The following is a 26,212-nucleotide window of genomic DNA, read 5'->3' as shown; positions in this document are numbered from 1 at the left end:
TTACCAAAACCAACAATAGCATAACATTACCGTGACACATGAAAAGTTTGGTGCACGTGCTGCACGTGCTAGTGTACAACAAAACAGATAAGTTCAATTTTACATTTTTACCCATCATCGTCGTACCAATAATAGTAATAATGAATATATATTCCAGACACAGATTCCTTTTTTTAGTAATTTATGTTCATTTTCTTATCAAGATCAAAATAAAACATGCACGTATAAAAAAATAAAATAAAACACCTACACGTGGCGTCACTTTTCTAACTTCTCATCTCAGCCGTTAATTGTTATATCAATCACTTTAAACGGATCAAAACCCAGTAAGATTCCATTACGACGTCGCTTTATCGATCGAACAGTTTCAAATTTCAAGAACTTTTATAGTGGTATTAATAGGCCCCACACTTTAAAACCCACAACCAAAGGAGCGTGTCTCAACCACGACCCCACAGCGCGTGGACTTGAAACTGCACAGTTAAACTTGAAAAGTTTCAGTTCTTTCTTATGTACTTTCCTTCTTCATAGCTCTATCTTCTTCCGCCATAGCTAAGAAACAGAAACTGAAAAACAACGAGAAATTGGCGAGAAAATGAAAAAACTTATCTAATGTATTCGTAACAAACTCTCAACTACTTAGTTTTAGTAACAAACTCTCAACTGCTTAGTTTCAGTTAGACGGTTATAATGTATATGAGACAACGCCCCGCCGCAGCGGCAGCCGCGCGTGGTGCTGCCGTGAACCAGCCACGACCGCCACCGCCGTTGAACTCTGTATTTAACATCATACCTGTTCACGACCTTCTCATAGATCATCCTTCTCTCCGGTATCCCGAAGTACGCGCCGCCGCGGCAGCACTCCGTACAGTCGGAGACTTACCAAAGCACCGTTTCATGGCGTGGCAACCGGACATGGACTTGCTGGACTGGCTCCGGTTGTTGTTTGGGTTTCAGAATGACAACGCGAGGAATCAGAGGGAGCATTTGGTTCTTCATCTTGCAAATGCTCAGATGCGGCTTGAACCTCCTCCAGCTATAGTTGACTCGCTTGACGGAGGAGTTTTGCAGAGGTTTCGGAAGAAGCTGCTTCATAATTATACTGCATGGTGTTCTTATCTCGGATTGAAGTCCAGCGTGTCGCTCTCTCGCCGCCGTCGTGATCCGACGGATCTTCGCCGGGAGTTGTTGTATGTTTTGCTTTACCTTCTAATTTGGGGCGAAGCTGGTAATCTTCGGTTTGTTCCTGAATGTATTTGTTATATTTATCATTTCATGGCGAAAGAGCTTAATTTGGTTCTTGACGAGTTTATTGACCCTAATACTGGTAGTCCTTTTTTGCCGACGGTTTCGGGGGATTGCGGTTTTTTGAAGTCGGTTGTTATGCCTATTTGTAATACTATTAAGGTTGAGGTTGATAGTAGTAGAAATGGGAAAGCTCCACATTCTGCTTGGAGGAATTATGATGATATAAATGAGTATTTTTGGAGTAGGAGGTGTTTGAAGAAACTAGGATGGCCTTTGAAGTTTGAGTCTAGTTTTTTCGGGACTACGCCGAAGGATAGGCGTGTGGGGAAAACTGGGTTTGTTGAACAGAGGTCGTTTTGGAATATCTATAAGAGTTTCGATAGGCTTTGGGTTATGCTGATTTTGTTCATGCAGGGTGCTATAATTGTTGCGTGGGAGGATACTAAGTATCCATGGCAAGCATTGGAGAGAAAGGATGTTCTAGTGAAATTGTTGACTTTGTTTATCACTTGGGGAGGTCTTCGGATACTTCAATCCGTGCTTGATGCTGGAACGCAGTATAGTTTGGTTACTAAAGAGACTGCTTGGCGTGGAGTAAGGATGGTGCTCAAGAGTTTGGCGGCTATAACATGGACGGTTTTGTTTGGAGTGTTTTATGGATTAATTTGGATTGAGAAGGGTTCTCATCGAAATTGGTCAGATAAGGCAAATGAGAGGATTGGTACATTTCTTAAAATTGTCTTCTGCTTTCTTATACCAGAAATGCTGGCATGTGTACTATTTGTGATACCGTGTTTACGGAATTTCATTGAGGAATCGGACTGGGGTATAATATACTTGTGGACTTGGTGGTTTCATACCCGGATTTTTGTTGGTCGTGGTGTGAGACAAGGGCTTCTAGATAATGTGAAGTATACTGTTTTCTGGATAGGAGTATTAGCTTCAAAATTTTCTTTCAGTTACTTTCTTCAGTTCAAACCTCTAGTTGCTCCTACAAAGGCCCTATTAAAACTTAGGGGTGTTAATTATAAATGGCATGAGTTTTTCAATAACACCAACAAAGTTGCAGTTGTTTTGCTATGGTTACCTGTTGTGCTGGTATACTTCATGGATTTGCAAATATGGTATTCGATTATCTCGGCCGTTGTTGGTGGTACGACTGGTCTGTTCTCACATTTGGGTGAAATTCGGAATATCTCACAACTAAGGCTCCGGTTCCAGTTCTTTGCCAGTGCAATGCAGTTCAATCTGATGCCAGAGGAGAAGCTGCTAAGTCAGCAGGCAACGTTGCTGAGGAAGCTTCGCGATGCCATCCATCGGTTGAAATTACGATACGGACTTGGTAAACCCTTCACAAAAATTGAATCAAGCCAAGTGGACGCCACCAGGTTTGCTTTAATATGGAATGAGATTATTATTACTTTCAGGGAGGAAGATATCATCAGTGATCGAGAACTAGAACTCTTGGAACTGCCACCAAATTGCTGGAAAATTAGGGTAATTCGATGGCCGTGTTTCCTTCTATGCAATGAGCTACTACTTGCTCTCAGTCAGGCAAAAGAGTTGGAAAATGAGTCTGACAGATCACTTTGGTTGAGGATATGCAAGAGCGAGTATCGCCGGTGTGCTGTCATTGAAGCTTATGATAGCATTAAATATTTATTTCTTATGATTCTTAAAGTTGACAAGATAGAGTTCTCCATTGTGACTACTATATTCCAGGAAATAGACTACTACATTCAGGACGGTAGGTTAACAGAAATGTTCAAAATGTCTCTGCTACCAGAGCTACATGCTAAGGCGATTGAACTTGTTAAACTTTCGATGCAACCAAATAAAGATTTGAATAAAGCTGTAAATTTGTTGCAAGCCTTATATGAATTGTGTGTTCGAAGATTTCCAAAGGTGAAGAAGACCGCCGCCCTGTTGGTTGAGCAAGGCCTGGCGCTAGAAGGTCCAACAACTGATGGGGGACTGCTCTTTGAGACTGCTATCGAGTTTCCTGATGCCGGAGATGAAGTCTTTACTAGGCAGCTCAGAAGGTTGTATACAATTCTTACTTCAAGAGACTCGATGCATAATGTTCCATTGAATCTTGAGGCTCGACGGCGGATTGCTTTCTTTAGCAATTCGTTGTTTATGAACATGCCTCGTGCTCCCTATGTTGAAAAGATGATGGCTTTCAGTGTTTTGACCCCATATTATGATGAGGAAGTTTTATATAGCAAAGAGTCTCTTCGAAAGGAGAATGAGGATGGTATTACTACTTTGTTTTATTTGCAGAAGATATATGAAGATGAATGGAATAATTTTATGGAAAGGATGCGTAGAGAGGGCTTGAAAGATGAGGATGATCTCTGGACAACAAAAGCATGGGACCTCCGCCTTTGGGTTTCTTATAGAGGTCAAACATTGTCTCGAACAGTCAGGGGGATGATGTATTATTATAGTGCCCTTAAGATGCTTGCTTTTCTTGATTCAGCATCTGAGATGGATGTAAGAGAGGGGTCTGAGCATATTATTTCATATGGTTCAACATACGAAAACAGAAATTCGAACACTCTATCCTCCGATGGGCACCCATCTCTTCGGAAATTGAGAAGGGCAGATAGCAGTGTGTCATTGTTATTCAAGGGACATGAATATGGGAGTGCAATGATGAAGTTCTCATATGTTGTAGCATGCCAGATGTATGGACGCCACAAGGCAGAGAGGAATCCCCGAGCTGATGATATACTGTATTTGATGAAAAATAATGAGGCCCTTCGAGTAGCATATGTTGATGAGGTTTCTTTGGGGAGGGAAGAGACTGAGTATTACTCTGTTCTTGTGAAGTTTGATCAGCAATTGCAAAGTGAGGTTGAGATTTATCGGGTCAGATTGCCCGGACCTTTGAAACTTGGAGAAGGGAAACCTGAGAATCAGAATCACGCTATGATTTTTACGCGGGGGGATGCAGTTCAGACAATAGATATGAATCAAGACCATTATTTTGAGGAGGCTCTCAAAATGCGGAATCTGCTGGAGGAGTTCAATGCCTATCATGGAATCAAGAAGCCAACCATTTTGGGGGTCCGAGAGAATATCTTCACAGGATCTGTTTCGTCGCTTGCTTGGTTCATGTCAGCCCAAGAAACAAGTTTTGTGACGCTGGGCCAGCGAGTTCTGGCAAACCCTTTGAAAGTACGGATGCACTACGGTCATCCGGATGTGTTTGATAGGTTCTGGTTCTTGTGTCGTGGCGGAGTCAGCAAAGCCTCTAGAGTGATCAATATTAGTGAAGATATTTTTGCTGGTTTCAATTGTACATTGCGAGGCGGCAATGTGACACATCATGAATACATACAGGTAGGTAAAGGAAGAGACGTTGGCTTGAATCAGATATCCATGTTTGAGGCGAAGGTCGCAAGTGGCAATGGTGAACAGGTTTTGAGCAGAGATGTTTACCGGCTAGGTCATAGATTAGACTTCTTTCGCATGCTTTCAGTGTTCTACACAACTGTGGGATTTTACTTTAACTCCATGGTTGTTGTACTGACAGTCTATGCCTTTCTTTGGGGCCGCCTTTATATGGCCCTCAGCGGCATTGAAAAGGAAGCACAGAAAAATGCTAGCAACAATAAAGCCCTTGGCGCAATCGTAAATCAGCAGTTTATAATACAGCTTGGTATTTTCACTGCACTCCCAATGGTTGTTGAAAATACTCTTGAGCACGGTTTCCTTCCTGCAGTATGGGACTTCTTGACAATGCAGTTGCAGCTTGCGTCGCTATTCTACACGTTCTCTTTAGGAACTCGTACCCATTTCTTTGGTCGGACTATACTTCATGGTGGTGCGAAGTACCGAGCCACTGGCCGCGGTTTTGTGGTGGAGCACAAGAGTTTTGCTGAGAACTATCGACTATATGCTAGAAGCCATTTTGTTAAGGCTATTGAACTTGGAATTATTTTAACCGTGTATGCTTCTCATAGTCCCTTGCCTAAGGGTACTTTTGTCTACATAGCTATGACAATCTCAAGTTGGTTTCTTGTAGTTTCATGGATAATGTCTCCTTTTGTCTTCAATCCCTCTGGGTTTGATTGGTTGAAGACTGTATATGATTTCGAAGACTTTGTGAATTGGATTTGGTATCCGGGAGGGCCATTCTTAAAGGCAGAATTCAGCTGGGAAACATGGTGGTATGAAGAGCAAGATCATCTCAAAACAACCGGTATATGGGGAAAGCTGCTGGAAATCATTTTAGACCTTCGATTTTTCTTCTTTCAGTATGGCATTGTTTATCAGCTGGGTATTGCAGATAACAAAACTAGTATAGCCGTGTACTTGCTGTCTTGGATATTCATGGTTGCTGTTGTTGCGATTTATATAAGTCTAGCATATGCACGGGACAAATATGCTACAAATGAGCACATATATTATCGACTAGTGCAGCTTCTTGTGACCATGGTTACAGTTCTTGTGATTGTCCTCTTACTGGAGTTCACTAGCTTCAGTTTTGTTGATCTTCTAACAAGTTCGTTGGCATTCATTCCCACAGGATGGGGAATTATTTTAATAGCCCAGGTGCTTAGGCCTTTTCTACAGTCAACTTTAGTGTGGGATACTGTGGTCTCCTTGGCACGACTCTACGATTTACTGTTTGGAATTATTGTTATGGCCCCCATGGCGATTCTCTCATGGTTACCTGGATTTCAATCAATGCAAACTAGAATTCTTTTCAATGAAGCTTTCAGCAGGGGTCTCCAGATATCTCGAATCGTTAGTGGCAAGAAATCTGCTTAAGGTGTCATTACAGGTAATTTATGCATCATGTTCTTTTCAATGCAATTACGTCAAAGCTAAATTTTACCTAGTAAACTACAATGAACCTTGGTGTATAGCTAACAGATTTGCTACTTGAAGCATTTTCCTGTCGACTCAGCTTGGGCTGTGCAATTCTGAAATCTCCGTCCATTTTGTGCAGGTCTTGCTTAAAACAAAAAAAAAAAGTTTTCAACTGCGCACAGAGAGAGATGTGTTTCTGTATCTTCCATGTAGAGTATCAGCTTGTTAATGTACCAGTCCAAGGTTTACTAATTTAAGGTATGTACTTATCAGAACCAAAACACTGTTTTCTTAAAACTATATTTAACTACATTTCTTAAACAAATTTAGCTAAAGCATGCTATTTTATAAAAATGAATGTGCATGTCCTTTTTAGCAATCTTTTGCAGCATTAATTTGTTTTTATTAGTATTTTACATATCTAATTCAAACCTGATACTTATTTTCAGGTTATGCAAAATCAAAAACCAAAGTTTTGCCTTCTTTCCATGACGGTTATGGCTTATGTACAACAGTTACATGACATTTTCATTGACCCGATCTCTTAAAGAAAGGAGAGTGATTTCGATTGTTTCCCATAACAGTACATCACCATGTTTTCCATTGTCAACATTATTATGTATCTGCCAGGGTAGTTTAGTATTGGAGGAAATTTAGGTGATTTGCTCATATCAGTCACTGACAACAATCTACTTGCTGTATATATTGTACCTTTTAGCGGATAAAGACGAACACGAGCTATGTTTCCTAGTTAGTTTTCAGTTACATAGTATTATCTGCAAGTTAGCTATGCATTAATTACTTGACCATGTTCGGTAAACACATTGAATTGTTCATTAGATTAGATTTTAAGAAGATTCATTCTGCTATTTTCATTCTTCAGAGTTTTTTCTGCTGCCCATAGATGGCTAAAAAAAACACTAATCTCTTCTCCTTCACTCCTATATTTGCATATTTCTAAAGCACCTAAGTTATAGATAGAACCTTCCTTACCAAGTATCCAGTAAAGATCCTCGATGGATACAAGCAAGGGAACTTCACATTGCAATCTTTTGAATAAATTATATCCATGATATTTTGCTGATCCGCCACTCATGAACTAGTAGTACTCGGTGCATACTTTTGGTGTTCCCACTACACTTTTGTTGTATATATTTGGCTGCTTTGGTTATGCCGTGAGAAAAATAATTAAAGTGAATTTAATGTAAAATAATTTATGTTTTAGTATATTTATATAAAATGAGTTAAATAGTAAATTTTAGCGTAAAGGATATGTTAAAATTCAAAAACTATAAATTATATCTTAAAAGTCAGAAGCAATTATGAAGCTAAAATCAATTACTAACATGTTAAAATTAATTTTAGACGTTTATAGTCAATTTTGAGTACTTCAAACTTAGACTTAATTTTATTTATTGATAATCAATTTTGAGTATTCCAAATATAAGTTTCTTTATCTTCAACTCATTTTTAAGTCAAAATCAATTAACTCAATTAATTATCTTCACCACATAATCAAAGAGCTTAAATTATGTTTAGTTTCCAAGGCAAAAATAAGTCCAAAAAATTGGTATTAAATTGATTTTGAAGTGCTTGATTCTTCTAAATTAAAATTTCTCGGTAATTGATTCTATTTGAAAGTAGAATTATAATTTTTAAATTTAAACATATTCTTTTGCATTGAAATTTAATGTTCATTATACTTTTATATAAAATATATAAAAATATAAATCACATTATCTTCATCTCATTTTTCAAAAAATCAATTTAAGAGAATAATTATATTAAATTATCAGTAAAAAATAACTGTACAATTCTTTAATTTATCAACGTACTGTAGCTGAAATAGCAGTCTTCAGTTTATGGGCTTTCTCTTATTGAAGAAAATTCAATATGAAATTTTTTTATAGGTGTTAAATGTTAGCATAACGTTAAATATGAGCAAAATCCTATATACTCTTTCATCTTGAAATGTAACAATTGCCTTCGAATGCTAAAATAAAACTCATTCTACAAGATCCAATCAATATTAAGCTATCACAAATCATCATTACCAATAACAGGTACTTTCTCATATGCAGAAGTTCCTCTGAACCTCTTTGGAAGAAAACATCGACTGCCAAATCTTTGCTGAAAGTATACAACTAAAGCAAATAAAAGAGCACCAATCAGAATTCCGATGTCCCAAGCTGTTGAATAAAAATCCCTACTATGGTCTGCGTATATGTATGATATACCGAGGTGCCATGCATAACTGTGAGCTCTATAAAGATCATACGCATGGGGCAGTATTCGAACAATGGTTGTTCCGAAGTAAAACAAAGATGCCAAAGGTTTTTCTTCTGAGTTCGACAATATGTTGAACAGAATCTGTGGGAGCAGAAACCCGTCTAGAAGTAAACCGGCGTAAGATTTCATGTCTTCCCAGAGTGATGGAAGTTGATTAATATGTTTACGAGGAGTTTTAAACTTGTGGCGTGAAAGACGGAATGGTCGAGAGCTTTTTTGGCGATGATTCTTCCATATGTGCACAAACCATGCAGTTAATCCACCGGTAAAATATAATGGTAGAATAATGAATAGAACCCATTTTTCAGAAACCCATAAACCTGGCTGTGATTGGCTTTCTTCGGTCTGTCTTGAAGACCAGGTCAATTGTAGAAGACGCAACTCTAGAAGAAAAGCTATCATTGTCACCATTCTCACAACTACTTCCTTCACTTGAAGCCAGCCTCCACTCCCAAGAAAAGTGTCCTGCACGCTGTTATGATTCACCTTGAATAAGGCTTCAAAGTTCAGCATCAGGGGAATCATGTGACCTAGAGTAATGAATAGAAGCATCACAATGGAAATGCGAGGAAGCGCTTCTGCGTGCTTTTTCACATGGAGGAGTTGCAATCCTACAAACACACAAGCTAGTGTGTTTGATATCATTACCATAATGATTTCAAGGTCCATTCTCCAAATGGACGCGTCTGCTTCTCGTTTGCTCATAGAATATGAAGACAACTGAAGGGGTTCAAAATAGTAAGAATCCGTCTTTTGTCGCATGCTTGCTATAGTCCCTTCAACAGGTTGACCTCCTTTTGCATTCAATGGAGGAAACTGGATATTTATCATGATTTCACATTCCAGAGACTCATTCTTCGTCAGTAATTTGTCATTTGTTCTCAAACGCCGACACCCTATCAGACACATTACTCCAGTTTTCCTGTTGTACAATCCTTCAGCACTAATTTTCATTTCTGTTGATGAGATCTCATTACCAAACTTAAAATCAGAAGAAGGGTTAAGGAAAAACGCATAGCTGACATTCAACGAATTGCTGAATTGCAAACTGTGTGCTTTCAAGTTTCCACCATTCGTTGGAAGAAATGGAACCCCATAAGGTCGCCCTTCATAACCTTGATCACCAACAAACAACGGTAATGAGTAACCTTGAGTCACTTGCCCTTCGCTGTTTGTCACAACCATGCTAAATGCTGTATCAGAAGAATATCCATCCGGATAGTTCTTTCCTTTTCCTCTAGCAGTCACCTTTTCGGTACAAAACTTTCTTACTCTGTCAGTTTCAGTATACTTGTACTGCAAACCACCAGGCAAACTTCCCGATCTCTTCGAGATACGTTCAAATCCCACGCTGCCGAAGTAGCCAGATTCACCACCAGGTTTATCACTCCATATCTTGCCCAAAATAGTACTCCTATTTCTTAAAGACAACACAGCAGGAAACCTTAACGTAAGCTTAATCGAGCAATCTCCAACATAAGGAGTTCCCGTGATGTTCAAAATCCGGCATGCAACTGCACAAAGCCGATTCTCCTTCTCGTCCCACACCCCCTCAGATATCAACGTCGTATTCGGATGAGCCAGTAAAAACCAGTCAGTATACTCCGAATCATGAAAATCCAACAGCATCTGAATCTTCCTACCCTCCACGCACCGAGTTCTGTACAAACCCATGAAACCAAGCAACTTTTCAACACCAGAACCACCACCAAAGAGATTGCAACTCACATTGTTACAATGACTCCCATATTCAACACGAAAGCTATCCACATGATCGAGAAACCCATAACAGACCCCTTGTTTCACATTCCCAAGGTTCAAACTCTCCTCCTCATTCGATCCAGATCCCGCTACACAACCATTATTATCAATGTTGTTCCCACCCATAGTAAAATTATAATTCGAACTCCGAGATATAGTCAACATCGAAACAGGTTCAAAATAATGCAAGCTATTAATTTCATCAAAGCTTTCAACACTTCCAGTAATCAAACTATCCAAAAGCGTAACGCGATTCGGGTAACGAAGCTTAATAACAACACTAACACTAACATCTCTCAGATTGTTTGTATTAACATAAGAGCCTCTTCCAAACATACAGAGCTTACCAGAAGATTTCGACCAATAGCCTTTCAGAGAAGAAACACGCATCCTCAGCGGAACCCTAGGTCCGTGATAAACCCTCGCCGGACTGGACCGGACTCTTCTTGCTCGTTGCTGGAGATTCATTTGCCCTAGCAATTCGTACAGGCCGTCGATTGTACCGTCGGAAGGGATTCTCCGGGCGGAGTTGACGTGGAAGGCGACGTGTTTGTAGAAGCTTGAGTCGGGGGATCGGTTGAAGAGTGGATCGCCGCCGGAGAAGTAAGCGGACTGGAGGGAGAGAGAGTCGGCGATGGCGGGGGAGGTTGGAGAATCGGACGGCGGCGACGTGGCGGGGACGGGGACGATGTCATTGCAGAGACGGTGGTAGGTGGTTGTGAAAGATGAATCGGAAGGGTTAGAGGTTACGACGGAGAAGAAGAAGATGAATGTGAAAAAGGAAATGACGGAAATGTCCATCGATGAAGATTGTTACATTTGAATGGTGATTTTGAATTTGTAAGGGTTTTGGAAATTGAGGAGTATAATGTTTGAAACTATATGTTATAATGAGATTGAATCTGTGACTTTATATTTAATGGATTGAATTATAAACATTATAGTAAGATGAATAATTTAAGAGATTGAGTTAAGGCTATTATGATTGAATAGAAAATGGAGTTTTAGAAGTGGAAGCATTGGAGTGAACCAGCCTGGATTGCAGAAAACGAGTGTTGATTTCTTGGATTAATTTATTTCTTGAGTAATGAATTATATCATACTATAATTGGAATTTGGATTCCTTGAGATTGAATGTTGATGGATTTGGTTTTAATTTGTTTTTTATGCATGTGAGGAGGAGAGAAATCAAAGTCAATTTTGATCTAGCAACTAAGAGATCACTTGTATAGAATCTCATTGATATGATTTTGTGTTAGATATGGTAATATATTTTATTTATATATATTCCTATAGAATAATATTGATAACCACCTTGATGCGGGTCGGGAGAGGTTGTAAAGAAGTTATGTGTTTCGTATTTTTGAATTGCTTGTCTCTCTTTGAGAGATGACGACTCTATTTATGATGTCTTCATGTTATGGTATAATTCTCGTCCTTTATGACCATGAATGTCGTATCCCTTCATGTTTCTTGGATGATCGTCGACATTCAATGTTGTTAATGAGATCATAATTGATTTAATGAAAAGTAATGATCATAGGTGGCGGCTTGGGGCGCGTATGTTTCAGTGAGGTATCGACAGGCTGGTAATTAGTCTAGACTTGGGCGACCTCATGGGAGACCTTTGGGTGCTCTGACTAGGCGTCCTCTGGGAGGTCCCTTCTTGGACGAGACTCGCGGCGGGCCCATCTTATCTCGTTCCAGATATTCTCGCCTTATGTTTGAGTTAAGTAACCTCCAAGCTTCTGGAAGTACATAGCCCCAAGCGCGAGGCGTGGAAGGGAGAGGCGCTTGAGCTTAAGTCGCCTATCCTAGGGGTTTTCTTTTCTTTCTATGAGTCAAAAGGTGTAGGGAGGAAGAGTTGGATCTTGTTGTCTGGTATACTAGGGTGAGCCTTGTTCCAAGTGCACTCTTCTAATTTCAAAAATTACAAAGAGAAATTTTGTAAAGGGAGGGGGCGACCGTGGCCCTAGGGTCCTTTATAACTAGGATGGCTCGAGGCGGTTCCCTTTCTGTTGGACACAAGATCCTGTTCCAATTAAGAGTTTTGAACCTGACTGGCCGAGTGACCTAAAAAGGGAAGTGGTTGAGACCTTTTGTTCTTTTGGGATGATGATGGTCTGGGATATTTTGGATTATGAGGACGACCTAGTTAGCCTTCGATGTTTCATGGGTAAGGGACGTTTATTTATGTATTTTATTTAGCCAATCGTATGTTATTATCAAAACATTGCTGCTCTTTTCTTTTGCAGAGAGGATGTCCAACATGAACATCAGTGAGAGAATGACGCTCTTGGCGAAGGCGAGAGCTTTAAGGGGAGATCAGGAGGCTGAAAAGTGATCCGGAGGGCGTTCGTATCCGCGTCCTAAATGCTCTGAAGAAAAGGAAAGTTGGGGTTGAAGATGTCCATCAACAAATTCCTGCTTCTCCGGGCGACCAGACTTCTCGACTCTCTCTAAAGAAAAGTAAAACTACTCAAGGAAAAAAGGCATTGGAAGATCCTAGAAAGAAACCCTTGGAGGGATCCGCTTAGGGCACCCCTAGGAATGAGCTAGAATGCTTTTTGAGTGGTGTTGGGGCGTCTACCAGGGATGGCTGATCGAGTGTCGATTCTGATGAGTCCCATTTCCGGGTGTCCTCATTTGACGAACTTTGTTTTATGTGTAACCATCTAAAGGTTTGTGGTGATGTCAAAAGGGCCCATTCAGTGGGATCACAAAAATTGATCCAGAATCTGGTTACTCATTTGATGAAGACTGTCGTGTTCGGCGGGGCCATTTTCAATAAATCTTAATTCTCTGGAGCAGGGCGAGGAGTCGCTAAAGACCCAAGTGCATGGAATGGCTGAAGAGAGGGACTTGCAACGTGACATGCTTTCCTCTTCTCAGGAGCGTGTTTCAGCTCTGGAAAAGGAAATGGTCAAGCTGAAGACGGTGAAAAAGACTTCAGAGGAAAATCTACATAGCAAACTTGGTGAATCTGAGAGGGATAAGGAGACTTTTCGGGCTGATTTGACGACCCGTGATGCGGAAATTGAAAGTTTGAAAAGTAAGGTGGTGGAGGCTGCCATTATGGAGAGTTTGTTGGCTGGGGATCTCACCTTCGATAAGGATAAAGAGCAAGCCCTCTTTTTGCATCCATCCCTTGATTTGTTTGAGCTGGGTTATTTCAAGATAATCAAGGATGGCAAGGTGGTTATGGAGGAAGACCCAAAGGGGACTTCGACCATGGAGGTGGACTTGGATCAAAATCCCCTTTATGATGAGGCTGATGGTCATTCCTGGGGCACTGAAAATTAGCCTCAACCTGATGGTAGAATTATGCAGGACACACATGAAGAGGGTGCCTGATTGTTTCTATTTTTCATTTGGTTTCTGTTGGTTTTTTGTTGTTTTATATATGAACAATGCCTTGTATTTTGGGGCATGCACCCTTTTTGAACTCAGCTTATGTTTTTAACGATGAAGTGCGTTTTGTATTTTTTGCTTTTTATATGGTTTTCACTTAATGGTTGCCTCCGGTTGAAGCTCCTACTATGCTTCTTAATGTTTTACTTGTTTTCGTTCCCTAGAACAAGTTTTTAATTTCCTTTCCATTCCTTAAGGTTTTCCGGGCGATCACATACTCGTTCCTTAATGCTTCAAAGTTTGTTAAAAACCCTTCTCGAAGCCCAAATTTTCATATGATCGCAGGGGGGGGGGGGCGTCTTGACATTTTTACTTAGATAGAGAGTCGATTTCGAGAGTTAAGACCTTTTAAAGTTCCTAGGTCATTGTCTTTCATGTTTCTCTCTAAATGCTTAATACCCCCCGGAGAGGCGGGAAGGTACCCGTAGTACGAGTTAGGATTCTCTGATCCTTGCCCTTCCCCGTTCCTCTCCAAATGCTTCTTATCCCCTCAGAGGGGGCGGGAATGTACTCGTCATAGATCAAAGTGTTCATAAGACTAAGAACAATGATGAATGTAGATAGCTTAGACACATTGGATTATGTGGTGTGTTGACAATGTACTCTTTGTGTCAAAGCATCTAATTCTACAAGTTATTGTCGAATTCTAGTGTGTCGAATTAAGTTTTTGAAATGTCGAATGAGCTGGCCTAGACAGAATTTTGTCTTAGCATTATTTTGTATGTTTTAGTTAGTTTGTTAGCGATTGCTTAGTGTATAAGCAATCTCAGCCTATAAATAGGGAGGTCCCCTATCATTTCTAAAGAGTGGAGAAAAGTTGAATAAAGTTTTCAGTTTTGAAAGTAGAGAGAAGCTTTGCATACTTCTCTTCTTCTTCCCCCTTTTCTCTCAAACCCTAATTCCTATTTTCTTCCCCAATTCATCTTTTCTTCACTCATAATCATTGTATAGTGGAATCATCTTGCAACAAATGTGTGGTTGATTCACTCAAGTGAAGAGTGAAGAGCAAGAGGCGGAATCAATCAAAAGAATTGATTCTTGTTCATTAAGTCTGATTTAGAATTCTCCAAGTTCTGGGTGTAATTCCAACAAGTATTTATAATACAATATATTTTTTGTCTTTAGTATAAGTTATTTAAAATACAAAAATATATGTTGACTTTCTATCAACAAATATACTTTCTCCCTCTCTCTTACTAAATATTTACAATACAAAAAATACGATAAATACTCTTTTGTCCCTAAGTTATTAAAAATACGAAAATATATTCTTTCTCATTCTATTCTATTGATGTTTAGAATACAAAAATATCATTATACCTTTAATACAAGTTATTTGAAATACAAAAATACCATTTTGTTTTTTTATTAATCATTATACCTTTAATACAAGTTATTTGAAATACAAAAATACCATTTTGTTTTTTTATTAAAACTCTCTTTCTCTCTCTCACACACACACACACACTCATGTGCATTGTCCATCAAACATCGTACAAAACAAAAAGTTATTGTCCATCAAACATTGTACAAGACAAAAAGTTATTCAATATTATAAAAGTTTGTTTTGTTATGTCCAATACTTTATCTTTTGCGAATTAAACACACCCTATAGGTTAAAAAGCATCACAAAGAGATTTATATCTATTTATTTTTATTGACATAAATGGAGTATATCTTTTTACAACTATTAAATCATTGACTGTGTGTTGAAAATCTTTAAGAGTGCGTTTAATTTGCTTAAAAATATGGGACTGAACATGACAACTTTCTTGTATCCTGTTTGATGAAGAAAGTGATCATGATATATGATATGAGACAGAACTAAAACATAAATTTTGTCCTTCATTAAATCATGGAACAACTTTTTATTCCAAACACAAATTATAAAAAAAAAATTTTTTTTTTTTAATTATTATACTAAAAAAAAGAATGTTATAATAAAAAATATATTATTTTGACTAATATATATATATATTTTAAATAAAATATAGCTAAAAATAGTTCAATATCTAGAAACACAATAGAGTACAAAAATAGTCCAATGGAGTGATCATGAAACACAATAGAGTATAAAAAATTGTTTTGTATTGTTAAGACTACCTGAAACTGTTCTATTCAATACTTATTTTACAAATCAAATACATTCAAAAAAATTATGTTTAGATTACTTAAATGTAATTGAATGAATTTTATTATACTCCATTTCATTTATTATTTATAAATCAGAAAAATGAAATCAATTATTCCTTTCAATTTAGATATCAAACAATTGAATAATTTTTTTTCATTTTATTCCTTTTCATTTCATTTTATTATGTAGCTCAACATTGTATTTCATTAATTCATAGTTTAAGACAAGACTAAACTTTATTGATTGAATATGTCATAAGTATATCTATATCTTAAAAACTTTTTAGCTGAACCAAAAGCTACATATTAAATAGTAGGTAATATAATTCATCAAGACAAAGTCGGTGTTCAGGGCCGTTTCAATTTTTTTAGAAACCTTGTGTAGGTTAGTTATGCTTCAACCATGAAAAAATAATTAGAGGTCCTATTTAATCATATTTTAATAGTGATAAATATTTATGAGGCTTAGTAACAGTTTAATTGTAAAAAAATTGAGGCCCTATGCAGTAGTCCGTCTTGCACTCCTTCAAAGACACCCCTATCAGTGTTATCAAAGTGGAGTAATATTAGAATTTATATCAAGTTAAGACCCAAACCAAATTTCCTTTGCCTTCTCACCATTCATAAATATGTGTTATGGGTACCTCTCATGAGATTTTTAAAAAACAAAACTCTTCAGTCCTACAACATCGATGCTACAATAAAGGGAAGATTCTTAAAGAAATCTTTATTTAAATAGTGAGAAATAAATAGTTCTTTATAAGAATAGTAGATGTTGAAGTTAGTTTCTTGAGCTTGAGAAGAGAAGTCTTCGGAGAAGTATGAGGATGAAGGTTTGGAAGAACGGATTCTTTTTAGGATCATTTTGATGTATAATTATAATGAGTGAGAGAACTAATATATTTCTAATGCAGTGAACAAGTGAAAGAAGGATGAGGTGAGAAGAATGAGAAAGTTACCTCTATTTATAGCTTTTGTCTAATCAATTAGAAACATGAAATTTTGAGAGTTAGCCGTTGAAAGTATTTGTTGTCGTAATTACTCACCCAACTAGCCGTTGTGGTGAGCCCAAATGTTCGAATTTTTTATTTTTAAATGATCTTATCGATTGGATGCTATTGCCAACCGATTATTTGGGCCCATTTCAGCATATCTTATTTTGGACTTTGTGTGTTGAACCTCCATTTTTCATTTTCGCACCCATATGCTATAAGACACTAGAATAATCATCTTTTGGATTAGAAAATTAATTTTTTTAGATGAGCCAAAATTACATTCATTATTTTAAGGGATTGATAAAAAAAATAAAGTTTCCTAATTATTTCAACTTTAAAATAATGGATACCTTTTTTATCAATAATTATTGATAAATATTTCCCTAAATAGGAAAATACCAAATGGTGTATCTTTCTCTAGACATTGTTGAATGTGAGAGTTGGTAAAAACAACAACATGGATAAGTCTATTACAAACATATCTATTCAACTGATCAGTAAGGATCATAATCTTTGATATATTCTCAAATAATTTGCTTTGATCACGACGGTTGATATCTGTCATCATCGTCTATCCTTGGAACATAGACTTCATAAATATTGTATACTTTTGTTGATTTTGAATTGTGGAATTATGTATAAGAAGGTCATTTTTTTCTTCTCATTTTGTTAATAATGAAGTAATGAATAAACCGAGCAATATGTGGACCACAATAGAAAAGAGAAAAATACATAAATGGTTTTAAGTTAAGTACTTAATGATAAGTGTGTTAAGCACTAGAGAGTACTATTATGTTTTAAAATGTAACACTGCAAAAGAAGTGTGAGACACCCTTAAAGAAATCTATGAAGCTTTAATTGCGATGGAAAGGGAAAGTATAAACACACTTGTCCAAGAAGATGAGACATCAAGTGACAATGAATACAATCTTCAAAGATGGTTCTCAAATGTTAAAAAATTGGAAATAGTTTTAAAATTTTGTATCTAACAAATATCTAAGATTCAAGAACTATTATCAGAAATCTAATTTTGTACTTGACTCCAAAGATATAAAGATTATTGATGATCTTTATAAAAAATAAAATAAGAAGGAGATTATCAGGAAGTTTAAAGAATTAATTAATTTACTCAAAGAAGAAATTTCAAATGCTTTTGAAGAATCATTAAAAGAAAAATCTTCATCGTTTGGATTCATCCGAAGAACCTTCTAAAATATTTTCTTAAGAATCATATGAAGAATATGTTGCAACATATGAAGAATCTTCATCATTAAAATTATTAGAAGAATCATCTAGAAGATTAGAGCTATCATATGAAAAATTATCTAAAATATCTCCAGAAGACTCACATGAAGAATTAACAAAGGAATCAAACAAAGAGGTAAATTTTTTGCTTTAAAGCAACTTATGAAGATGAAAATGAGATAACTACTCTATCTTGCAAGCAATTGGTTGATTTAAGTGTTAGACTTAATAAGAAAAATGATGAGTTAGAAAGAAATATCGTAGAATTTCAAAGTCATGTCAAAAAGTAAAAATGATAGGATCACTGATGAAATGAACGCGCTTAAAAGATGAGATTCAAAATCAAATAGCTGTGAAATGTACGATTTGTTGAGAAATAAAATTGAAATCCTACATGAAACTTTGAGTAAAATTAATAAAGAGAAAGAAAATCTTCATATGATTTTATCAAATTAAAAAAAAAATTATAGTAAAGTGGGTTAGATTATCAGCCTAATAATAATGCTAAATCGTTTATAAGTATATGTCATGCGAAGAAGAAAATAAATCACCTTATTTATAAATGTAAATTATTGTCATAAGTATAGTCATCTTGAATCTTATTATTTTAAAAAAAAATACATGATTTTAGATGATCTAAAGGATACATCTTCAATAGCTCGAGACATTTTAAATTCACTTAACTTGAACATTAAAGGACCCAAAAATATTTGAATACATAAGATAGTTTGTTGCTTTTTGTAGGGTCAATAAATCACTGTTACATCTAAATAAGTTCTCCAATATATATATATATATATATATATATATATATATATATATATATATATATATATATATATATATATATATATATATATATATATATATATATATATATATATATATATATATATATATATATATATATATATATATATATAAAATTTCTCAAATGAATAAATATTCAAAGCACTATTTAAAAGTGACTTTTTATGAAAAAAAAAATTTGAAAGAAATCTTAACAGGAGAAAATGAAATTTAACATTGTCTCTTGTATCAAACAATTCAGAGAGTTGTAAAAGAAAGTTAAGCTCAATTCTAAACTGAACAAAAGGGAAATTTTTTTCTCTAAAAGTTACTTGTGATTCAACCTGGATAAATCATTTGGTAGGTAATACACTCTAAAAGTTCCTTTTATTCTTCTAACAAGTGCTATTAATTTCATAAAAAATTTCTCCAGTTCCACCAATCAAACTATCCAAACCTGTAACATGATTCGGGTAATGAACCTTAATAACAACATTAACATTTCTCAAATTGTATATACTACCATATGATCCTCTTCCAAACATGCAAAGCTTACCAGAAGATTCTGACCAAAAGCCTTTTAGAGACACACGCATCCTAATTGAAACCCTAGGCCTTAACGGCCTTCCCGGAATGGACTGCACTCTTGTTTGTTGCCGGAGATTCAATTTCCCTAGCAATTCATACACGGCATTGCTCACGGTTCTCCGAGCGGAGGTCACATGAAACGAGATGTGTTTGGAGAGGTTTGAGTCGGCGGATGTGTTGAAAAGTGGATGGCCGCCGGAGAAGGAATCGAAGTGAAAGTAGAGAGATTCTGCGATATCGGGGATGGTTTGAGCATCGAACGGGGTGGAGGATGCGGGGACCATGTCATTGCAGAGACGATTGTAGGTGGTTTTGAAAGGTGAATCGGAAGGATTAGAAGCTACGAAGGAGAAGGAGAAGAAGAGGATGAATATCAATATAGAGAAGGAATGGAAAGAAATGTCCATTGATGAAGATGTGTCACATTTGAATGGTGATTTGAAATTCTTAGGGTTTTGCAAATTGAAAATAATGTTTGATACTATATATTAATAGAGAATAGGGTTTAGTGTAATGAGGAAAACCCGTATTGGTTTTAACTTTTTTTGAGTAATAAATGGCATCATATTAATCGGTTTCATTCATGGACTTGGTTTTAATTTGTTTATCTAACTTTTATTATGTTAGTATACATGAGTATGCATGAGATAAGGAGAGAATTCAAATTCAATTTTGATCTAAGCAATCACTTGCACTATATTTTTTTACGGGGATATGATTTGGTGTTATCTATGTAATATATTCTATTTTTATATATTTAGATAATAATAATAATAATAATAATAATAATAATAATATATATATATATATATATATATATATATATATATATATATATATATATATATATATATATATATATATATATATATAATTTATATTTTGCTTCAAAAGTTTTGTAATTTTCTTTAATACAAAAATTTTAGATGAGCATGATGGCTCTACATCCAAATTAGGAAGAGTTTATAGATTAAAGAGCATGCCAGAGATATTTATATTTAGAAAATTTCTTTGGCCACCTCCCTATGGGGGTCACCCCCAGCAAAAATCTCAAAATACCCCTGCTTCGGAAATAAACTTCCGAAGCGCTTTTTTTTTTTTAAAAATTTTCTTAATTCGGAAGTGCATCTCCGAAAACACCTCATGGGGGGTGAATTCGGAAGTTCATTTCCGAATTATGCAGAAACTGTGTTTTTTTTTATGTTTTATCTAAAACAGTCTCGCTTTTTAATTAAACGTAAACGCCAAATAAAATAAGCAATAGATAAACTGAAAATACTAATATGATAAATAAACAAAAAAAAATACTAATCCGATGAAAATAATATATACAAACCGAAAAAAATAAAAATAGTGTGCTAAAGATACAATCCGATAACAAAAAATATATAAACCTGACCACTACTGGGTGTGCCTAAACCTCTCGCCCTGAGACCTCCTCTGCCGCGTGTATGTCGCCGCACGGCCCGCATCAGTGACGATCATCTCCATCACGGCGACTGCCTCTGGACCGCCCCGCTCCACGATACCTCGATCCAACGCGTCCCGCCCAATCATCGATATCCGCTGGCAGATCAGCATGAGATCAATGGCGTGATCATCCTCGGCCTGCTGGTTCTCCAGGATCTCCTCGTGTGCTGGCCTAGGAGCGCCGAGAATGTCGGGTCTTAGAAGAGGATGTGACACTCGGTAGAACCATGTGACGTATCCCTCCTCATTGTGCCAGTCCTGGGTGACCCGAGTGAGACGGTACTCCAGCGGTACCACATGATCCTCCCAATGCTCCCATATGGCAGTGAGCTGCACTCGGGTCACAGTGTCGGGAGCAGCCTCAAAGGGTGACCTGGGTATCCGCTGCACGAATCCGAACTGACGCATGCACCGCTCAGGGAGATATCGAACCATGATGCCAGTCCCGCAAGCCAACCAGCCAGAATAAAGTGCAATGCCGTCAAAGGGGACAATCTGAGCGTAGTCGATGAACGGCCTCCAGGTGACGTCGTCGTGCAGAGTGCGGTCCAGGTATCCACGGTTTGGTCCCACCGCATCGTTCCCCCTCTGGAGATCCTATCTGGCGGCCCTGGGCAAGGCGTCCACGTACGCAGGATCGAGGTGGTAGCCGTGGATGCGGGAGAAGTAGGAGATGATCCAGCTCTGAAACAGAAACAAGATAATGTATTAAAATTAAATACGAAACATATATAAATAAATAAATACGATAATGTATTAAAATAAAACGTACCGTAAGCAGTGTGCAGGATCCGACCAACTGCCTCGTCCTCCAGTTGGAGGCCTCATTCAGCTTCTGGTAGAGATATGCCAGAGTAGCTGACCCCCAGTTCCACTGGTGAACGGTATCCAGGTTCATGAAATAGCGGAGGTAGGCCACGTCGACGTACCTGGCACTCTTGTCCACAAAGCATGCAGCGCCTACCACATGCATGTACCAGCACCGGAGAGCGCAGCCGCGGTGGTACTCCCTGAATACGTCGTTACCCTCCTACTCGGCCTCGGCCGCCGCGTCCAGGTGGAACTCAAAATAGAGGCTCAGTGTGTTGAACCGGACATGACACCCAGAAGTCGAGACGCACTCCAGGTGAGCAACCTCGTGCGGCATGCCCAAATAGTGCATCATCCACTCAATGGCCTCGACCCTCTGGATCCTGGAGTGGTCCAACAGCCACCCCCTGATGGGCAGGTGGAGAAGACACTGGACGTCATGCAAGGTGATCGTCAACTCCCCCACCGGCAAGTGGAAAGAAGACGTCTCCTTGTGCCAGCGCTCCACAAATGCCCCCTGCATGCCGGTGCTGATGGTGGTGTACCCGGTCATGCAGAGCCCGCTAAGCCCTGAACCTCGCACATGGTCGTTAAACCACTGAGCTGCTGGTTTAAACAGACCGAAAATCTTCTTGGAGTGGTTCACCATTTTCAATGGCTCTCTCTCCTGTTACAAAAAAAACAAATAAGCGAGAAATAAACGGTAAAATTATAAAAAATGGTGACAAATAAATGGCTAATTTAAAAAAAATACCTCTCCCTCCCAGATCCGCCGAGCGACGTGATCCTGGTAGTGAATCAGCAGGGAAGTGTTAAAAGGCCCTCTCGGATAGCTATCCACCTCTTGCTCCTCCTGCTCCTCCTCCTCCTCCCCGACTGGAGGGTCAACATCCGGTATCACCTCCTCCTCATCCTCATCCTCCTCCTCTCGCTGGCGGGAAGAAGATACCCGAGCCAGCCTACTCCTAGAGCCTGAAGCAGATGAACTCTCCACCAAGTCCTGTGGAACGCGCACACGGCGTCCCCGGCCCCGCCCGCGTGTCGACGCCAGCTGCGCTGCTGCCCGCTCGCGTCTAGCCGACGTAGTCTGGGACTCCCTGCCCTGTCTGATGCGTGCTGGTTGGTTGCCTGACATGTTCCTGTAAACAATCGAAATCAATTAATATGCGAGACAAATGAAAAAACAAAAAAAAATGCACTTCTGATACAGTTCGGAAGTTCATTTCCGAAACTGGGATGGAGGTGTTTTCGGAAATGAACTTCCGAAACACCCCTGCGCAGAGCTTTTCTGCTACCTTCAATGGCAGACCCCAAAATCAAAATTCAAACCTATGTATACACATTCTAAACATCCTAAATATCACTATAAACCTAACCTAATACATTTTTTGCTATTTGTAAACACCCTAATATACATTTTAATCATAGATCTTAAAATCAAAATGCTTACCTATTGAATAGATTGGAGGACTTTAGAATGTAATAGAGCAAGTAGATGGAGCCTTTGAGGTAGCTTGGAACTGGTTTGCACAAAAATCTCTTTGGGGTTGAGTTTGTAGAAGATTAGGGTAAATGATTTGGGGGAGGGGGCTGTTTTGCTTATTCTGCAAAACGCGCAGTATTTCGGAAATGAACTTCCGAAAATGTGTTTTCGGAAATGCATTTCCGAAATAAGTTAAATTTTTCAAAAAAAAAGGTGCTTTCGGAGATGCATCTCCGAAAACACCTTTTTCTTACATTTCGGAAATGCATTTCCGAAGTCAGGGGTAGTTTGGGTTTTTCACCAGAGGTGAACTAGAAGGTTGGGAGGTTGGCAAAGAAATTTTCTATATTTATTTATTTTTATTGACAAAAGTGGAGTAAGTATTTTTACAACTATATTGAATGTTTAAAATTTTTAAAAACATATTTAGAGTATAATGTGTTAGAATTTAGAATCATAAGGTTGGTAAAGATGGAGTAATTGAATGCGGAGAGTGAGAGGGAGAGAGAGTATTAAAGAGAGAGTATAACCAAGAGTGAGAATTTACATTTTTATTAACCATTGATTGTGATACCCTTTGGTATTTATACAAAAAGTTACAATAGATTGGGATTCAAGTAACAATGCTAAAACTGAAATTTAACTGCATGTAATCGATTACATAATTTGACTTTTTCACACAATTGTAACCAGTTACACCTCGTAGAACCTTAATTTTTGTCACTCCACTCTCATAATTCTCTCTCCACACACGTGTGATGCCATGATTGGATGGTCAACAATTCAGCGGATCTCCCTCTCATTCTCATTGGCACACACATAAATTCAGGGTCCCACGTCTGAATCCCTTTTTTTATCACGTTTTGTTTATATCTTGATCAGGAACGAATTAAATATTAACAAACACAAGCAGCGCAGTTGGTAAGGAGATTTTGAGTGCAACCCCAGCATCCTGGGTTCGAGCCTGGCTGGGATAGGTTTTTTGAATGTGTTTTGATTTTTCATGTTTTTTACTTTTTAACTTGTCCTTTAATTTATCTTTTAATAAATAATTTATGTTAATTAATTTAGATAATTTTACACCTAGGTTAATCCATTTAGATTAATTAATTTATAATTTAGATTTAAATATTTAGGGTTAATTTTAATTTAATTATAATTAGATAATTTAGGTTTGATTAATTTAATTAGTAATTAACCTCAACTTCAAAAACCATAAGTTCTCTTCTCATCTCATATCCCATTGATTGTCGCATGCGTGTTTAAATTTTTATTTATTTATTTAATTTCTGTTTTTTAAATCTTAGAAATCATGTATAGGTCGCAAAAAGTTTTCTTGTAATAGTAATTAGGGTTTATATTTCTGCCTTTATCTTTTGCCTTTTCCCCCGGTTTTTGGTTTTGTAATTCCCCCTCCCCGAAGCCTTGTAATAGCGTAGGATATTTACTTTCCGCACTTTAATTTTCTGCAAAATTAACTGCTTAGATGTATGACTTAGGATTGTATGTTTAAGATTAAAATCAATCGTAGCTAACCTAACCCAAGATAAATAAATAACTGAATCTAACATACGTGATTGTTGCAATCACCCACCTTTAGGGTAACTCCTCTTATGCTGCCTTTCGATTCAATAGTCAAGTCCCTCGAGCGTAGGGATACCTTAGCCTGCTTGCCTTCGATTCAAATCATCATAGTCCCTCTAATAAAAGATCACAGTCCCTTCGAGTTGCCTACGATTAAAATGATCTTGTCCCCCAATGACGCTTCGATTAAATGATGATAGTCCCTCCGAATGCTAAGGAATTAAGAGCTCATGGATAACCATGGATACAAAGGGTGCTTACACCTTCCCTTTGTATAACCTACCCCCCCGAACTCAAAATATTTTAAAGGTATTTCCTGTTATTTTTCCCTTTCCTAAAATTGGATAAAATAAAAGTCGGTGGCGACTTTTGCTATCCGCAATATTTTCAAAAAATCAGTTATCCCACCGTATTACAGAATTGGCGACTCTGCTGGGGATACTTAAAAGAGGGGTTACCTTAGAGCTAGGATCACTTTAAAATTGTTTGACTTGCTTGCTTTATTTTTAAAGGGTACCGTTTGGGTATATGGTTGTGTGAAAGATCCTACACCAGGATCTAGTGTACCTTAGGTATGTGGCAATAGACCAAGGCGACTGTACGATGTATACCTCTATGGTTGATATGGTGGTCACCGTTAGTGCGACACTTTGGTTTGTACTGATGCTTATTGGGACCCGACTCGAGGAACGTATCAGGCTACCATGTAGCATCATTAAGCACTAATTTGCCCTTAGAATCCTAGTTGAACTTGACTTTGGCCAATAGGACGTAGCGAGGTGGCTGGCTTTAGTTCCGACCGAAGTTGGTTGATACTTGAAGCTACACTCATATGGACTGGACTTTTAGAATGTTTTCGGTTGGCGAATTTGATGTGTAACCGGTTACAACACTTGAATTGTTGTTTTTTACTCAACGCATCACCTTAATGCAAGTGCACCAAGTCTTCCATGCCCATGTTCTTCTTCAATCTCTTGAAAACTTCAATTGTGACTCTCTTGTTCAGCAAATTGGCCATTTGGTCTTCACTTCTACAATATCTCAATCTTAACCTTCCTTCACTAACAAGTTCTCTTAAGTATGGAAATTTCATCTCAATATGCTTGCTCCTCCCATGTGCAATTGGGTTCTTAGCAAGATTTATAGAGGAAATGTTATCAACCATGAGCGTTACAACGCCATCCTCATCGCTACCTAGCTCCTTCAATATATTCATTAACCACACAGCTTGGCACGAACACAATGTACTCGGTCTGACAAGACGAGAATGCAATTACCATTTCGTTCTTCGAACACCATGAGATTGGTGTTTCATCGAACATAAAGATATATCCTGCTGTAAAATTTCTGCCCGTGTCCGCTGCAAGAAAGAGAACTCTGCAACCAATATATTCTTTAACGTATCTTAAAATCCCCCTTTAAGAAACGATATATCCTCTTGTTCCAAGCTCTTGGAGCTTGTTCAAAACTGTACAACATTTTCTTCAACATGTAGAACTTTGACTCTTGGTTTTTCCCAACAAAACCAAGGGGTTGTTCTACATAAACTTCCTCTTCAAGCAGTCTATTCAAAAATGAAGAT

The 26,212-nt window shown here is 37.7% G+C and overlaps 2 protein-coding genes and 1 non-coding gene across 3 annotated transcripts; 2 read left to right on the top strand and 1 right to left on the bottom strand.

Annotated features, from left to right (window-relative positions):
* Nucleotides 1–433: 433 nt before the first annotated feature.
* LOC131637032 (callose synthase 11-like) lies at nucleotides 434–6,975 on the top strand. The gene is made up of 3 exons (XM_058907597.1): nucleotides 434–6,043; nucleotides 6,212–6,330; nucleotides 6,522–6,975. The coding sequence occupies exon 1, from the start codon at nucleotides 691–693 to the stop codon at nucleotides 6,028–6,030; it is 5,340 nt and encodes a 1,779-aa protein (XP_058763580.1). The 5' UTR covers nucleotides 434–690; the 3' UTR covers nucleotides 6,031–6,043; nucleotides 6,212–6,330; nucleotides 6,522–6,975.
* On the top strand, nucleotides 3,671–3,749 carry LOC131637034 (small nucleolar RNA J33). The gene has a single exon (XR_009294257.1). It is a non-coding gene; the product is annotated as a small nucleolar RNA J33 (small nucleolar RNA).
* Nucleotides 6,976–7,940: 965 nt separating the features above from the next.
* LOC131637021 (uncharacterized) lies at nucleotides 7,941–11,196 on the bottom strand. Its single transcript, XM_058907586.1, has one exon. It carries the CDS (start codon nucleotides 10,921–10,923, stop codon nucleotides 8,110–8,112), a length of 2,814 nt encoding a protein of 937 aa, XP_058763569.1. The 5' UTR covers nucleotides 10,924–11,196; the 3' UTR covers nucleotides 7,941–8,109.
* Between the last annotated feature and the right edge of the window lie 15,016 nt (nucleotides 11,197–26,212).

The sequence above is a fragment of the Vicia villosa genome, unplaced genomic scaffold (assembly GCF_029867415.1).
Source record: "Vicia villosa cultivar HV-30 ecotype Madison, WI unplaced genomic scaffold, Vvil1.0 ctg.001892F_1_1, whole genome shotgun sequence".
NCBI lineage: Eukaryota > Viridiplantae > Streptophyta > Magnoliopsida > Fabales > Fabaceae > Vicia > Vicia villosa.
This window is presented reverse-complemented; position numbering and strand designations above follow the sequence as displayed.